The sequence below is a fragment of the Vidua chalybeata genome, chromosome 8 (assembly GCF_026979565.1).
Source record: "Vidua chalybeata isolate OUT-0048 chromosome 8, bVidCha1 merged haplotype, whole genome shotgun sequence".
Lineage (NCBI taxonomy): Eukaryota > Metazoa > Chordata > Aves > Passeriformes > Viduidae > Vidua > Vidua chalybeata.
The window spans coordinates 34,321,434-34,339,043 of NC_071537.1; the positions used below are offsets into that span (position 1 = coordinate 34,321,434).

Here is a 17,610-nt window from a genome sequence, read left to right on the forward strand (position 1 = left end):
ACAGACAAATTATAAGCAAATAGGAGTTATTCTGGAAACCACAGTTTTTTAAGGCTGGTGCAGTACTCTGCCAAAAACACAACTGAAAATGCTGGGAGTGCAGTATCTACACAGTTCAAACCCACATGTCTAGCAAATCCTCGCCACAAAAAGGCAACTACCCAAAGTACGAACCAAAAAGCACACACAATATTTTACACCTTTCTGAATCCCTGAGCAGGGGAAGAGCTGCTGCCGTTGCCTGCAGAGTCCTCCAGACACTTTCCCTATTTCTTCAGGCTAACACAACTCCACCCCAACAAAAAACAACTTGTAGCATGTGCTGAAGAGCACCCACATTCTGTCCTAGCTAAAACCAAGGTGGCATTCCAGGACTGAGGAGTAGGAAGTTAGGCATGTAAAAGTGGCTTGGTTTTTCAGAGGTGCTGAATACTCACATCTCCTACTGACTTCAATGGGAGTTGCGAGTGGTCTGCATTCTGAAAAAAATAAAACCACTTCTATATGCATGCCTTACTTAGAGCACCACAGCTAGCTCATATTCACTATGTTCACACAATGCCTGGCGTAAAGGTACTTACACTTTACGTAGAACTGGTCAAATTTACTAAAATAAAATTAGTTTAATAATGCAATTTTAAATTGTTTAGTTCCAGTGCGTTCTCCAGCTTGAAAGAACATAACCAGTGATGATAAAAATTTGTTAAAGGTCACAAAATTTATAGTTCAAGATACCTTCATCTTCATCTTCAGCCTCTTCTGCCTCCATTGGATCGTATTCTTCTTGATTATTGTCATCTTCCGTTTCTTCTTCATCTTTAGAATCATCTTTCCTTTTATCTTCCCTCTGTAACAAAAGTTCCTAAATATTTATCTAGTCAGAATGAAAACCCAGCGAAATAAAAACCTTATTAGCATTCAGTTAAAATTTGCCTACATTTATGTTTAGTCACCTAAGAACATAGATAGAAATTTAAGTGATACAGCTGAATGTTAAAATACTCCCAATACATCTGTAAAAGTTTTAAATTACTAAATATAATTGAAACATATTTAAATAGATCAAAATGTCAAATCAATTGATATTAATAATTGATATTGAAAATTAATATCGATTGTAGAGCTGAGTTTTTGAAAGCAATAATGTAAAATTTAAACAGAAACATTTTACTATTTATCCAGACAGGCTAGGACTGCATATGAACTAAATGCAGACCTTCTTTTCATCTCTCTCTTCTTTTTTATCTTTATCGTCTCCAGATTTCCTTCTTTTAGGTTTTGGATCATCCGTTTCATCATCTTTTTCTTCTTTTTTTTCTTTTCTCTCATCTTTTTTGCTTTTTTTGTCTTTTTTGTCCTCTCTCTCTGGGAGAGAAATCAGTGCTTTGTAAATTCTGACACCAAAATCTCTCTGAAGCATTTCATTGAAGAGTTCTGCAAACAATGATACCTGCACATAAAGAAGAAAGAAAAGAGAAGTGACAAAAAGTTTTAAAATATGTATTAAAAACTTATATAATCATGGTAAAATAGCTATGAGGTGCAATTTTCGCAACTTACACCATATCAGAACTTTATGGAGTGTCAGATTTCTTACTATCTGGTTTGAACATGGAATCCTTAAACAACTTGACAAATTCCACTCAATACCTGAAAACCTGTGGATTCCTCTGGATACCACGCAGTGAGGACACTGCTGTCGTACCACCTACCAAAGACCCGGCAATGTAGAAATTTTCACACGAAACTCCAAAGAAACTACAAAGAAGAGCTAACTGCAGCACTGCTGTGGTACCTCAAAGGAATGCTCTTTATTATCCTCCAGTCTGTAGTCCAGAAGAACACTCAGAGACATGATGCTGCAGTCAAACTTGCCGCTCTTGGCTGCCCAGTTGGGGTGCACGATGATGGCCGGCTCATCCGGCAGGATGTAGCGCCGCTCCCGCCGCTGACGTTCCAGCTCCTCCTGGCGTTTTCTTTCCTCTTCCTAAAAAGGGACCGAAAACCAACATGGAGCATGTTCCAAAGCTGAAGTTTCAGCCTCTACATTAGTTTTTGGGACTCACTGCTTTCCTGAGCAAAGGAAAGCCTAAGCTGCTGAAAGCAACGCACAGCTGTACAGCACAGCGTGCTGTTTACTCCTTACAAAGGAAGAGAAAGGCTTCATACCTCATCTCTCCAAAGACACCCAACACAGCTCTAACAGGTACCAGATGACAATTTATCTAACTCCTGATTATGGAAAATGCTATCTCTATAGATATACCTGATGCAAATGAAATGAAGGGTTACAAAACATAAAATGTCACCATCTTACTGATTGCCCAAAGACAAATACTGAAGTTTCCTGACTACAAAAAAAAGTCATGGCAGAGCTTGTGCTTTATAAAAAGCCAGCACAATCACAGCTCCCCTTCAATCCTAAAGAAAGCTGTGACAAGAAACCCAAGCTAGTTGAACCCCATCCAAGCTGTGGGAGAAGGCAGCAGCAGCTGACAGAATTAGCAAGCACGTGGCCTTTCCTCCCTCAACAAGGTTTACAGAGGTATATAAAAATATAAAACTTCCTATCATCCCATACAGGTTAGCAGGTAACATACAAAAAGGCAGGTTTAAAAGCAACTAAAGCAAAAGCCATTCTCCAAACATTTCTGCCCCCTTTCTGTGGTTGAGCTTTGGCCTTGCAGCACAGATTCTGTTTATCTTTGTGAAATAGCAAACCAGACTAAGCACTGCAACTACAGACCAAAAAACTGAGAAATTCCAGTACACAGCAAGTATCCAAAAGCAAAAATTAAAGCTTCATAATAAGGGAAAACAAACCCAAGCAAACCACCTGCCACATGAAGAAGCTGGACTGAGAGACACAGAGGCTAACAGAACTAAGCAACTGTTTTTCATGTAGGTTTAAGGAGTTAAGGAATTGTTAAGTGTTCACTCGTCTTGAGCATGGCTTTTTTCAGGAGGCTTGGATTTATTTTTCCTTAGATTTAAGGTCAAACATTAATTCAGACACCCTTAGTGCAGTGGTATATTTAAGCTGATTTGGCTATAGAAAGTAATTCAAACTGGCCAAGATTTCTTCCCAATTCAGCAGCTCAAGGCACAGCAAGAGTTCCCAGTTCAGTCACCTGAGAACAACAAAATCCCAGCAGAAGTAGGCACATGCCTCTACTTTTTACGCTTATACATATTTACACGAATGTTTAATATATTTAATGCATACTTAGGACTTAAAGCAAGTAAGTCCAAATCCTAACCTCTTTATCATCTTCAGATTTCCTATCCTCCTCCTCTTCCTCTTCTTTCTCAGACTTCTCTAGCTCCTTTTGCTCTTCTTTTTGTTCCTCTACTTTCAGCTGCTTTGTCAGTCGAGCTATCAGCTGAGATTTCAGTCCCTTAGAGCTAAGGGTTCGACTTTCTAATTCTTTGCGAAGGTCATTTACCTGGTAAATAAAAGCTTTGTGAGTGGTATCAAGCAGTGACATCACAAAACATTTGATTAAGTAGAGAAAATGGGGAAAAAATCAACAACACCGAAAAGTCAACTGTATTTTTTAAACATGTGCTGAAAAACACTAATAGTTACTGATAAAACAAACATATTACATTTAAATTGATGTTTTCCACAAAAAAACTTCTTTCTGAGGAACTTTTCACAGAGGTAGGGAAAGATTTTGTTTAAGTAAAACAGTTTATTATTACTATTGCTTTTGAGGAAACTTTTTATTATGTCTCCTGACATAGTTTAAAAAGGCAGTAATTGTACAAAAATGTATCACTCAAGTATTTTAGACCCCACATTTTTTTAATGTGAGTAGTAACCTGGCAGATTACAGCAGAACTCTCGTTTTCCAGTTAATGTACCATACGTGATAACCTTTAATTGTACAAAGTACAGAATAGATTCAATTAGCTGTATTCTACTTTCTACAACCAGGAGTCATCCCTGCATACTGTGATACCACACCTAGTACCTATAAATTAAGCAAAACACTACTGAAGTTTTCTTTCTCAGTTAAGGGAACATACAGCTGCATTTCAGATCATGTCTTAAAAGTGAAAAAGTACAACGGAATCAAATTTTCAGAAGCGTTTGTTACCTTCATTGTTTTTGGATCCAGTTTAGACCAGTGCGTAGGCGTAGAGATCTCTTTAGCTTCCCCATCATCCTTTTCCTCTTCATCCTGACAAACAAAATTTCAAAATTATCATTCAGAAAGCTTGAAAGCATTTCAGTTATTTTTTAAATTCTGATGCTGATCTGTGCAAGGTCACAACTGTTTCAGATAGTCTTCTCCTAAAGTTATTATTTAGACAAGTTCACACACACATTCTACCACTTTATAAATGATCACAGTGCCACTCAGCCAATACAAGCCAGATCTGTGGAACACAAAAGGGTGATAAGCAACACCACAAAGGATATTGGGGTTACACAGACACTGCTGGTCTCCAGTAACCACACAGTGGGTGATCTTCCCCCACATTTTAAATCCCCCAAATTACTCTTTGTTCAGTCAGACCTTCCCTTATTCCAAGATGCTGATCAGCCACGTGGCCTGAAATTCAGATGTTTCAGACTAGTGTTTGTTCAATTTCAAATATCACAATTAGAACTGGCCACAAGAGAGAATTTAGAAATTTCAGAAAATGGCAAAATGTTTGAAGACAGCTATTCATAAACTGAATCTCACTCAACAACTGGTCCCAGATTCCAGCAACTATGTCTACGATAAAAAATTTTCTGCGCATCATAAGCACAATTTAATTCCGTTTGTGATATCAGCATACACATTTAAAGTTAGTGAACTAGCTGAAATAAAAATAAAAAGCAACATCCACTACACTGCTGAAAGCTGGTTTACCAGTCATTGTTACCAGTTATGTTCCTCCTATGTATGTATGTAGTGTAGTATGTGGTGTGCATTTTGTGCCTGTGTTCCTGTGCCTGTGAGAAGCAGAAATAGAAAAAGGGATTAGCGTTCAGTGCCTGTTCTCCATCAGCCTCCTTGCGTTCACCCTGAAGCTTCTCGACCAGCTGCTGCTTGTATCCTCGGGAGAGGGTTTCCCACTCTGAGCGGGTGGGAAGGCAATGCCAAACATCCGGGAAAAATAAAACCACTGTCTCCACATGAGCTGGAACTGTACGCCCCTTGTGGGTCTCCTCAGGGCGATGGTAGCGAATCTCTGCAAAACGGTACCTGTTGCAAGGGAAGAAGCATGTTGGAAAAAAAATTCTACAATACATTTTAAAGAGCCTAGATCACTTGTAGCACATCAAGTAAAGAAATTTTGCTGCAAGACCTTGAGGTTTATCTAAAGAAAAAAATTATGGAAGCCATATTTTCTCTTTTGGCACACTTGTAAAAAGGTATCGCAACTGAAAAGGAGGAAAACCAACAAAATGCTTTTCATACAACTTGTTGTTTAGCCCAAGTAGGTTTTATGTGCAAATAGAAGTTGTTGAAGAACTTCAAATTTAGCATACAATAGGCTTTCCTGGTATTGGTACAACTACAGTGAGTGTTAACACAGGACAGAAACTCATCAAGAGAAAATATGGCTGTATAACAAACGGCTATTTATTTGTAACAAAAGAATAATGAAATGAAGTTCTCTTGACGATCCTCTCCAGCTATGCACAAAATGAAAAATATTTTCAACGCACATTCATTAAAAAAATTACAGTATAACATGTCAAAATAAACCCAGAATTTTTAATTAGTTCTTAATGCAGTATTCAGCACAGTTGGCACCAATCAAACTGATTACCAAACAGAACATCCTTTGAGTAGTTCACCTGAACTACCAAGAGCAGTTGACAAAGAAAAAAGGGTTTCTCCAGCTTTTTTTTTTTTTTTTTTTTTTTTTTTTTTTTTTTTTTAAGTCCTGGTAACAGACAAGTATTTATTTCTACAGTGTACTTGGCTTTGCAGTACAGTACTTACCATTGCGTGCACACACTTAAGTCAATCCCTGTAAGAGCCTTGCAACAACGAATTGCCGTCTTTATCAGCACCGAAGGGTCCTTTTCTGGATCAGGTCCATCCAGTGAGGGGGACCAGTGTCCTCCAATAGCCATAGCTTCATCTTTGCCTTTCATACCCACTAAAAACTAGACAAAAAGAGTCTTCTGAATGTTCCCCTGCTAGGGATAAAAAGTCATTTTCCCGAAGTGCAAAGAATATTTCATAGCACACACACTGAAATCCGTGAGTAAACCGTGAAATTATTTTGAAATCTGAAAATGAAAATCAGTCAAGAAAGAGTTCAGTTATTTTTTTCCACAGATTATTTCAGCAATGGAATAGGTTTAAAACATCATCACTCATTCTTGCTTTCAAGATTTTCCATCAAATTTGTTTATTGATGTAGGCTTGTCCCTTTGCAATTAAAAGCTTTCTAACCCATAAGACAGACAGTAATTTAAATGGTGTCTTAACATTTAGAGATGCGCCTGCTTAAAAGTGATGAAGAAAAGCCACAGAAGGTGAGACCACAAGAGCATCATACCTATAAATGAAAGTATTCCCGCGTGCTGTAAGTTAGAATTCAACTGGAAAACAAGTCTGCTGTCCTGAAACACCACAGCACTTACAGCTTGTTCAGTTTAATGGTTAAATTTCACTTAACACACCAGCTGCTTAACTGTTGCTTCACTTATATTGTCTTCACAACTGAGCCCTTACAAAATCAATAAGTGCTTGTAAAAAGCAGCTAACAAAGTTAATTATTTTAATTTACCTAAGTGGAACAAAGCAGTAAATATGAAGCTCCTATAAAGTGGAAAAGGAATTGACATATAAACTAGGTCTATCCAGAGGAAAAATGAAGTCATCATTCAGCTGTCTACAAACTCCTCTCTTATTGTCAAAAACAGCAAAGCTCTATAACCAACCTTTATTGCCAAAAGTGTCTGGCATTGAAGCATATTTACCTTTACAAGTCTAGCAGGATGCTGAAATCCATCACGAAGTTCTTGGGGATCCTCAGCCAGAGCACATGACTTGTGGTAGAGATCTTCCATGCTAGGACTAGCCATCAACATCACCTGTGGTGAGAGTCAGAGCAGTCTGGTGAAGGTCTCACTACAACTGATAAACAATGACCACAACTTGCAAAAACACACACCAAAACTTAACAAGGTTGCTCTATCACCTAAACAGGTGTATGATAAAACAGGATGATCCTTCTCAGTTACTGACTATGTTTTGAAGCTCAACCTTCTGAAAGGCAGCTCTTGCTCTGCCCAAACAGACTGAAAAACCAGCATGTCTGATACTTGAGCTTTACAGTTTTTGTACACAGAAGGCGAGTAAGTTGAGTCTATCTCTATCTGAATATCAAAATATGCTGCATCAGGGGTTGTAATCATGTATAAAAGACCCCTTTATCAAAACATTTTCCTAGAACCTCTTCCATTTGAAGTATGTCATTAAAATAGGTCTGAGATTTTGCCAATCTGTGTTAGAAGTATTACATGTTAAAGATAGCTCTCAATCTACTTCAAACAAAACAATAAATAGTATAATTGAGATGAATAGGAAAGAATAACTAAACAGAATAATACAAACTGCACAGAAAGTATCCTTGAAGAAATAAAAAGGACTCCATTAACTACTCAAAATTAATTGCCTAAGAAATCATTCAGAGACCTTGCAGGAGTTGGCTTTCTTTCCTATAATCATATCACTGCAACTGCGTGCAGACAATGGAAGATGCCTCTGTAAATGCAAGATTTAGCACAGCTCTAGTAACAGAAAAACAAACTGAATTTCAGCCGTGATTCTTTAAGCTCTACATACTACCTTTTTACTGAAAAGTTTAAAATACTGTATTTTGCTCAAGTGGCTGCAGAATATTTTCAGTTCAGTTATACCCACTTTTGCATCCTATTGATAAAAGAAATTTCTAATGAATAGTGGTATCGGTGGAAAAGCATACAAACCTTAGCACTGTAGAGATGATCAGCATCAGGTGGATCAAGGACAGCAGCGTTCTTATCTATAGGATCTACTTCTCTATGCATTACATAGAAATTACAGTAGTTTCCCAGCTGAAATGGTCTAGACATAGGGAAAGCATCCACCCACGTAAACTGAGCATCAAAGAAATCGCTCGGGATATACAAGTTCTGGTAACGCCTCCTCAGCTCCATCATATCACAGCTACGGCTGAAAGACACAGCAGAATTTGAAAGATACAACAATTAAGAACTATTAACAAAGTACATCATTAAGAGGTATATTAATTGGCAATACAACCAGTGTATATTTGATGCTGTATATATAAAATCTCAAGAACGTAGGTTTGAATGTCACAGATGAAGTTTTAAAAAAAGTAACTATTAAACACTCTTCCAATTCAGGTGTCTGCATGTTAGGGCATATTCATTAAACACAACGCTATAAAGCGATTTTGCAATAGCATTCTAAAGTAACACAGAACCTCCAGCAAGTTTATCATACAAGGTTCTTAGCCATTACGTACTTGACCCTTCTCTGAAGTCAAGATCACCATTCAACACCCACTTACACACACGTGGGCTGACACAGCTCACAGTAAGCTGTGCCACGATTACGTGAACTGTAGGCAAACACCTGGCACTATAAACGTACCAGTCCAATGAAAACTTGGAAAACTGCACGGTGTAACGAGGAACGACGCGCCGGGGCCTCCGCGGGGACCTCTCCCGCTCCCGTCGGGGCGATCTCTCTCGGGAGCGTTTCCTCTGGGGAGATCTCTCCCGGGACCTGCGTCGCTCTCGCTCCCTTTCACGACTTAAAGGACACACACAAAATACAAATATTTTTGCAGGCTGGTAACACAAAGTGATTTCTAGCACAACAGAAGCCAGAGCTGTCAGAGACAACTCAAAAAAGGGAAGTTTCAGTAGAGTCTCTTTACAAGAAAAACTGATTCCACAACTCCCTACTTTCAGGCAGATAAGAACTCTTCCCTAATTCCTAAGGGTAACAACTTGTGGGTCTTGCTGACCCACTCTGGAGCAAGCAGCTCAGCTCTGGGTGAGGAAAGGTCTTCATGGAATGCTCAGATCACAGTCTGGTCTACACACCTCCTGTCATCTTTTCGGTTTGGCATAGGGTCTCCACCTCGGTCATTCCTCCCAGAAAATCTGGATGGTGGGTCCAGTCTTCGAGCTGGTTGTGGCTGTGAAACCAGACGGACTGGGGGCTGCAACAAACCACCTGAAACAGAATGTTCAGCATCAATACAGAATATCTGCACTTGGCAAACATTGCTGCTTACAGCTGTTTCACTTGTGTACATTTCCTAACCTAACTCTACAGTCAAATTTATCCATTATTAACACCCACCCAAAGAAACTCAGGAGACCTAAGCTAGTCTTCACTGAGGCAAACTGACGCTCTATTTAAGTGAAATTGGTTTAAAAGCATCTTCTTGAGATGAAAGCCAATATAACCTAAGCACATAGAATTTATCTTAATAAACAGCTAAGCCTTTTCAAAAACTTAAATTACAAATAGAGTACCTACTCACTGAACTGAAGGAAAACTGAAATCCTCTTTTTAAGGCTATACATACATAAAAATAACTGGCATCCTGAAAAATTTTCCTAAATCAATGTATCATACCGCTACATCAATCCCTCAGCACATAATTTCTTTGCCTCAAGACATTTAACCAACTGATTTAAGTGGAGCAAATGTTACTAAACACCAACGAACAACGATGACTACTTAGATTATAGTAAGCATTTATGCAAAACAATTCTGCTTCGGTTCTTCTACCCTTGCTTTTACTGTGTTAAGACCACTCCTAATATTATCACTTCTACCACGGATTCCTCAGCCACCTGAAGTTCAAGAGACTTCACCACCTTTGTTTTAGATTTGCCATGTTTGGCAGTGTTTCTTCTTTCAGATGCACACATGGCTAACTGAAATTAATAAGCAAAAAAAATGACAGCTTTAACAACACAACTGCAAAACCTGATTTTGTGGAAAACTGCAGAGGATGCTGAAGGACTGCACTGCTATCAATACTTTCAACTCCCTACATGTCTGTGAAAGAACAAAAATTACATTGAATTTGCTTTCGGATTACAAAATCTTAACGTGAACAGGAGCCCACGGGGATTTCACAGTGGGGATTTCACTAACCAGGTGATTTCTGAGCTACTGCAGGCAATGCGCCTTGCACAAAGCTGCAGGAAGACATATTCAACCTGAAAACTCAATACATCCCCTCCATGTTATTTCAGCTATTACTTCAGCCTTCCGATTAGCAAGAAAATAACCATTGCCCACCGAGCACCAGTGACCCCCCAACAAGGCGAGCACTGAAGGAGCACCTTTCTGCTGCGGCTGCTGCAGCAGCGGCTGCGGCTGCGTCTGGAGCAGAGGTGTGATGGACGCTGCTGAGATCTGCGCCTGCAGCAGGGACTGCGGCTGCGGCTGCGCCTGGACGCCGAAGGTCTGCTGCGCGATGGGCTGCAGGACGGCCGGCGGCGTCTTCAGCAGCGGCTGCGCCTGGCTCTGGTTCTGACAGAGACACAGCGAGTCGGCAGTGAGCTCCAGCCGAGCCGGCCTCTGCCCGGCACACCGCGCAACCCCTCCTACCTGGTTGGGCAGCGTCTGGATCCTTTGGGCGTTCCATTTGAACGGCATGTTGGGATTGTAAGTAGCTTCTACCAGAACTCTGTCACCCACCTGAGGTGTCTTGCCTTTAACAGCACTGCAAATGTTACAGAAAATGCACGTGAGAGGCTTTTTTAGCTAGGTTCTTTGCATGTTACATTTCAACATGGGAGAAAGTAGGCAAAATTAATTTTAAAAAGCTTACAGGAACAGCATCTATTCCCAAATTCAGCATTAGTGCTACCTGCTTCACTTCAGGAACGCACAGGAACTTAGTAAATCCATGTCTTTGGCCCTAAGGGAAAAGTTCCCCACACAGTCCCAAGTTAGGACATGCAGACAGCAGGTTTTATGCTTTTAATCACCCACAAATTCTGCAATTTTCTATTACACAAAGCTAGTAACCTCTGGGTCTCCCAGCTTTGGGCTTCGTATTAAAAAAATTCAAAAATTCACATGAAGTACCTCAGACTTAGCATCTATTAACCTCTCTGACTTTCACTGTTGAATGAAAACAACACACTGTTGCACAGAGAATTACCGTGCAAGCATCTAAACCTTTGATTACTGAGAGCATCACAGAGTACATCTGCAGGCGAGCGTTCACAGCTTACCTAAGCTGAAAAAAGACATCTTCATCCACAAAGCCAAACGTATCATGTAGCTTAGTGACCATGCCAGTGAAGACACGCTGCTTCTGAGGCTGGGTTTGCTGCTGGCTGGAGCGGGGGGCCGGGTAGGAGACAGTGATCTGTGCTGCCGGCTGGGGCGTGGACAGGCTGAGGCTGGTCGGGAGCGCCACTGCTGGCTGCAAGCAAAACAAAGCCAACTCTCAGTCCTGTAACAGCTGGCACACTGACAGGGAACAGGTCCTTGAGCCACAGAGACAGCGGTTTAAAATGACTACAGCACCTAGAACAGGCATTTCAGACGGTGGAAGTTTCTTGTGGTTTTTGTTGGGTTTTTTTGAAGATCACATGTATCTTACTTTGAATGAAGACTGGCTTTGTTTATCCTTCTCTTTTACAAGAGTCAGCTTCCCCCAAAAATGCACTTTGTCCAGACAAAAAATATGAAGACTGCATTATTGTCTACAGGTAACTCATACAGTGGCCCTGAAGTGGAGATAAATTCCCAACTTTGCTAGGAATAAACGCTTAAGAGGTCATTCTGCATTTATATGCCACCTGTAATAGTAGAAGTCAGTAAAGGCTGAGACCAACACAAACCCTTCCCTAACAGTTCATGTACTTCCCTTACAAAAGCAGAACACAGTAAGATAATGAAATCAAGTCAAACATTTTTACCTTTTCAAAGCCTGCTTAAAAGTTCAAGTGAAAATGGAACTAGAGCATTTTGCAGTGTGTTAAATGGCTGCATGTTTTAAACCAGTTAAGCTCAGCAAGGCTCTTTTTAAACCTCTTTATACACATACTGTTAATACAGGAAATTAAATTCCTTCACAAAGAAGAGAAAGATCTTCCCCGTTTTGTTATTTACTGCAAAACAACTGGACACTTGAAGTTCAAACAAAAAAAAAAATTAAGATATAATCAACACACATGTTCCCTTCAAGATTAAGGAAAAGTGGTTGCTATTAATTTTTGAAACCAAGGCTATGCATATTTTAACATCTGGATAAATAAACCTGTACCAATAAAATGTCCATTCATATTAGTTCATTTTACAGATTAAAATACCAAGATGTGACAAATTTGCACTCTTGCATTATCTGTTTGGGGATGAAGACCAAACAATAAAACCAAACTAACCTGAGTTAAAAGGGTCTGCTGAGGTTGCTGCAACTTAAAATAAATAAAGTTATAAATTAATTTTATATGCTTAAGGAAATTGTACAATTCTACCTCCTCTTTACAAGTAAGAGTTTTTGCTTAATCTGAATCAGTTACTAGTTTTCTAGGGCTTGGTCATTTCAGTAGTTTGCACATCTGTAAAACTGTGCTTATGGGGTTAATTTTGAGATTGTATAACCCGGCTTTACACAGAAAGGAGAAATGTTAAATTTTTTTGAACTGAAAGTTAATAGCAATACCAAAAAAAAATTTGGCAGCTGGAACAGCTTAGGCATGTAATTCCCTTGTACTTTCATTCTTTTTAAAAAATCCTGTTAAGTTTGAAGATCATAACAAAAATCCAAAAGGGAACGTTTTTGGACAGCGTCTTTCCAGCAGTTAAAATACACGGCCCTGTTTGGAGCAAAGTTTAGCAGAGAATCATTTACACATGGAACAGTACGTATTTTTTAAATTTGTTTTTGCATGAAGGTAGGCAGCTTTCCATTCTGCATACGTCTTTCCAAGTTTATGAACTTCAAGCTCTCTTTTGCCACACAAAGTATTACTTAAGTTTCTTTAACAACTTCCCATATGAGGATGATTTCGGAGACAAATCCTACAAGACACACAATCGACATTATTTTTTAAGTTATTTGTGATGTACACAGTAAGAATCAGACAAACCTGTTGTTGTACACTATAGAGAGTCTGCTGAGGTTGTGAATATTGCTGAAACAGATAAAAGCAAAATATCTCATAAACAGGAGAATTATTACCACAATAATATAAAGTATAATTTACCTGCTTAGCAAGTTCTAGATAAAAACAATTAACATTAAACAATTTTAATTAAAAATAACTAAAAATATCAATGTATATAATTTTCATAACAAATTTTCTGAGCCTTTAGAGTCGGCGCTGATGTTCTCTTTCTAGCTAAAGTCAGCAGCTTTTGTTAAGTCTGACACTTAAGACAGTATTTAGGGCACATTATGAAATCATGCAAAATCCCATAAAGGATATATATAATGACGTGAGATACTTGAAATTCTCAGTTTAGGTGCAGCCAAACCCAAAGGGCTTTCCACAGCCAAAAATCAGCTCCTCCACAGCCCAAATCCCCACCTTCACAGATTAACTCCACCACTGCTAGCTATAAACCCAGCCCCCCGCCATCGATAAGACAGGTTCACACTGCAATGTTCACCATTTTCCATTCTCCTTTCCTCCTGGATCCTTTAGCTTTACGGAGTTCGGGGAGCGCCGGCCGCTGTGTGTGCTTTACCTGCTGCAGGGCCGCGGCCGCGGCTGCCGCCTGCTGCTGGAGCGCGGCGCTCTGCGTCAGCTGGTAGTTGGTGGGGGTCTGGGTGGTCAGGCCCGCGGCTGCCAGCGCCGTCTGCTGCGTGTAGATGGTCGGGGAGGCTCCCAGCAGCGAGGGCTGCTGCACGCCCAGGGCAGCTGCAGAGAGAATGGGGCCGGTGAGCGCCCACGGCACCGCGGACAGCCCGGCTCACGACGCTCTGCGCCACAGCCGGGCTCACCGAGGAGAAGAATCACGTTCCAAAATTCAAGACAAAGGATCACATCCCACTAGCTTATCTTCTAAATTCATCTACCAACAGTAAACCACAGCAAAGGAGCAGAGACCATTACTTTTCCTTCTCTAGAGCTGCTCATGATTTTACAGTTCTGTAGTTGTCATCTCTACCTGCACCTACACCCCCCCCCACCCCGTGTACTTTTTTGAAGGTATTCCAGGTTCTGGGTGAGCCAAATGAAGACTGCTGCTCTGCTCTGTAAATTAATACATTGCATTCTATCTGAGGGCAAGAGAAAGCTTTACTGTAACAGCATCTCTGAAACAGAGGCTTATGGAACGTGTCCTCTGAAATCACCAAGTTTTTGCTTCACTCAGTACTGTCTTTGTGCCCTGTGAAGTGGGGGCTGGTGGAGAAGGAACAGCCTTGTAACAACAGAGGGTTTAATCAGTCTGCATGTAAAAGGGGACTCAAGCTCTCTCCAGCTCTTAATAGAAAGGGTTTGGGCTGCCCAGACTCAAACAGCCTAGAAGGAAAGATTAGTTTATTTTATTGTCATGCCAGCTTTTAATTCACCACAGAACATAAGCAAATCATGAGGAGCAAAAATGCACAGGCTATGCTTCTGAACAAGGTATGCTCAAGATTTACATACAGATGGATCTTTTGGGTGACGAAGAACCCTGCAAAATGCAAATCTCAGCAAAAAAACTGCAAATGTATCTGGAAACCTGCTCCCTCTTTGGCAGGACTTTTTCAAAAAGTTATCAGCAGCTGCATGATCATATATCACATCATTAAACTATCAGTCTAGTCCACATGTCTAAATAAAACTAGAGAGAAACTCTGCAGGGAAACATACTGCCAGCAAAACCAGCTCAGCCAGCCATCTTCAGAACTGAGCAACATTCAAGATTAACATGGTTCTTCTCTCTTCCAAAGCCATCGAAGACATAGAATGGAATGAGGAACAGATTTACAGTATTCCTGCAGAGTTTGTGCTCCACACTGCTCTTACTGATGCAAAATGAACCTTTCATTCCTGTTCCAGGCATGCAGTAAAACACTGCTTGTAGTTGGTGATTGTTACCATAATGCTGTACCCCACTCAACAGGTCCTGAATAACATCACCCTTCCTACCACACTGCCCTTTCCAGTAGAGCAGTCTTTGCTGATGGCACTGATCATCTTATAATTTTGCAATGAAACAGGAAAGAAATACATAAACAGCACTGAAAATAATTGCTATCACTATGATCTGTATCAAATATTGCCACATAAGCATTCCAGGAAGTAACAGTATTTTAAAAGTGAAATCAAGCATTCTGCAGCATAAAGCATTTAATTAACTTTTCCCCCTGGAAAATTCCAAAATTTGCATTTCTTTAGAAGCCAGCAAACAAAATTTGAGGCTTCTCTCCTGACAAACCCTCCACTGTCTTGATCCTCTTGCTTCATCACCAGCTCCAATTTGAATGTGCAGTTTGGACCATCCAGAAGGACACCCTCAACTGGATCCTCACCACTGTCTCACATAACACACCTTAAACAGACCTTTAAGTATAATTCAAAAGCTTTGCTGCTGTATCCTGGGACAACTTTCACTTTTCTTGGCTGTAATACTTTGCTGGCTCAGTCAAGGCAAATAACCAATGCATTCATCTATCTCCTCTTACTTCCACATGCCGAGCAGAAATTCCCATTAGTGCAGAAATTTGCTCCATGCTGTTACCTTTGAACATGTGTGACTATGCCAGCTATTGTCATTCAGTCCAAAGTTCTATCCTAATGTTGTTCCAGCACAGGGGGATGGAGTTGGGAAGCATTACCAAAAGCAAATTTCACAAGTTTCCTCCTACTCTGTGCACCAACGGTACCCACAAAAATGCTTACTCCCAAAACCAGATCTTGGGACTGTTCAGCTCTTCCGTTTCACTATGGCAATTTCCATTTCAGCATAACCCAGAATTATCTCAAGCAATTCCCAGCCCATCCTAAGACCCTTATCCCATTTTGTCAGCTAAGGAAAAACAAGACATTTTGCCATCTCTACTGTCACTTTTGGAGCATTTAATATTAACTGGGTGTCTATAGTCTCCGACAGTGCAGAGCAACTTACTAAGAAAGGGCAAAGACAAAAGACAGCCAAGATCCTCTCAAAGGGTAACACCTGTAGTAACAAGTTTTTCAAAGCTGTATCTTGTTCCCACTGATTTGCCCCGAAGTATTCCAGGACTTTCATCTGACTACCTTTCATCTGTGTACTCATCTTGGTCGAACAGGCTCCAATTAATTAGGCAACTGAGTTTGCATTACTAGTTAAAAAAAAATAGAGAACAAAAAGGAAAAATCACACAGAAAAACAAGAGACAGAGAATGAATCAGACTGAGTCTGGAATTGACATCTGACTGCCACATTATTATTACTGGCAACAAGCATCTGCAGTGGCAAACAATAGCTTCTCAGGATTTGTAATCATCTCAGTAAGTACAGCAATGGAGATGCCTTCTTTCAAATGCAGTGCAAACAACTCCCACTGGCACCAAATACTGTGTGGCACCTCCAGCTGGAAGGTGGCTCAGACAAACTGGGGTCCCAGGCTGCAGCTCTGGGTTAGGTTACAGACATTTCTGTTGCAACCAACACAAAGACGGTATTTAGTAGACCCTCTTCCTACCCTAAAACCCTAAAGATCCCTAGAAGCTGGGGAAACATCTTCAAAACACATAGCTACATATGTCTCCTTGGTAAGTGGCATAGGTTTATTAGAATTACAGTAAAGGAGTACCCCACGCAGGGCTTGGGACACTTCTCACAGTTGTCAGAAATTGTGAGATTGGGTCCCTGGGCTTCCAAGTTTCTTTAAGTTTCACACACTTGCAATACAAACATCACACAACCTACTCCAAAACCTCTCCTTTTAACAGGCAGGCACTAGAAACCAGGCTCAGCCTATTTGTCATGGGACATCTGTTTACAGCAAGCCAGCACACTGTGCACCAGCTCCTATTCCTTAGTGGGCTGAGATTCACCACATGCTCACCCTGTTCTCACACACTGCTTCAGTCACCTCACAGGGCCACCAGCAGTAACAAGACACTAAGCTGCAGGCATTTCAGCTCTCATCAGCTGCACCATTCCTCACTCCAACGCAATTAAGTCTTGATACAGCAAAGACAACACCACCAATCAGGCAGAACACAGCAGAGCCAGGACTTCCCCAGCACTACAGTTCTATAGAGCCAGGCTTTCCCTTACAGCCCATAAACAGCACGGGGCAAGCACTGTGACACAAACCAGAGAGGTGCCAAAAATGAAGAGCTACAGAGGAGGAGGGAATTCTCCTTTGCAGGCGTTTCAGGAGTTTGCACATCATTATGCAAGTTAGAAGTCATTTTCTGTAGTAGGCATGATTTAATTTATGCTTTAACAATGCTTAACCACCATGGCGGGGGCTTTATTCTGGTTTTAGCCTTGTGATGCAGAAAAGCATGAGATGAGGAGCAGACAAAAATTCACTGTGATCACATGTAGGAGTTTCTCTTCACACATTGATCTCTGCTGGCACCTGGAATTGCCCATCCCTCTTCTAATTTCACAGGCACAGAGAGTAATTAATAAGCCCTCCCAAAGTGATCACAGACCCTTC

The 17,610-nt window shown here is 40.6% G+C and overlaps 1 protein-coding gene and 1 non-coding gene across 8 annotated transcripts in view; both read right to left on the reverse strand.

Moving 5' to 3' along the window:
* The window catches only part of CCAR1 (cell division cycle and apoptosis regulator 1), a 29,015-nt gene that overhangs the window by 7,714 nt on the left and 3,691 nt on the right, over window positions 1-17,610 (reverse strand). For 2 of the 7 annotated variants that reach the window (XM_053948625.1, XM_053948624.1), the window contains exons 3-20: window positions 13,629-13,879; window positions 13,106-13,150; window positions 12,398-12,430; window positions 11,240-11,433; window positions 10,608-10,722; window positions 10,340-10,529; window positions 9,080-9,212; window positions 8,622-8,783; window positions 7,952-8,177; window positions 6,941-7,054; window positions 5,952-6,118; window positions 4,994-5,204; window positions 4,104-4,187; window positions 3,261-3,446; window positions 1,796-1,987; window positions 1,217-1,450; window positions 736-847; window positions 438-479 (exon numbers count right to left, since the gene is read on the reverse strand). In XM_053948625.1, coding sequence (XP_053804600.1) covers window positions 438-479; window positions 736-847; window positions 1,217-1,450; window positions 1,796-1,987; window positions 3,261-3,446; window positions 4,104-4,187; window positions 4,994-5,204; window positions 5,952-6,118; window positions 6,941-7,054; window positions 7,952-8,177; window positions 8,622-8,783; window positions 9,080-9,212; window positions 10,340-10,529; window positions 10,608-10,722; window positions 11,240-11,433; window positions 12,398-12,430; window positions 13,106-13,150; window positions 13,629-13,879 — 2,691 coding nt within the window. The remainder of the gene's footprint in view (window positions 1-437; window positions 480-735; window positions 848-1,216; window positions 1,451-1,795; window positions 1,988-3,260; window positions 3,447-4,103; window positions 4,188-4,993; window positions 5,205-5,951; window positions 6,119-6,940; window positions 7,055-7,951; window positions 8,178-8,621; window positions 8,784-9,079; window positions 9,213-10,339; window positions 10,530-10,607; window positions 10,723-11,239; window positions 11,434-12,397; window positions 12,431-13,105; window positions 13,151-13,628; window positions 13,880-17,610) is intronic. The other 5 variants (XM_053948628.1, XM_053948626.1, XM_053948627.1 and 2 more) reach the window with 5 other exon arrangements.
* On the reverse strand, window positions 6,270-6,333 carry LOC128791901 (small nucleolar RNA SNORD98). The gene has a single exon (XR_008432221.1). It is a non-coding gene; the product is annotated as a small nucleolar RNA SNORD98 (small nucleolar RNA).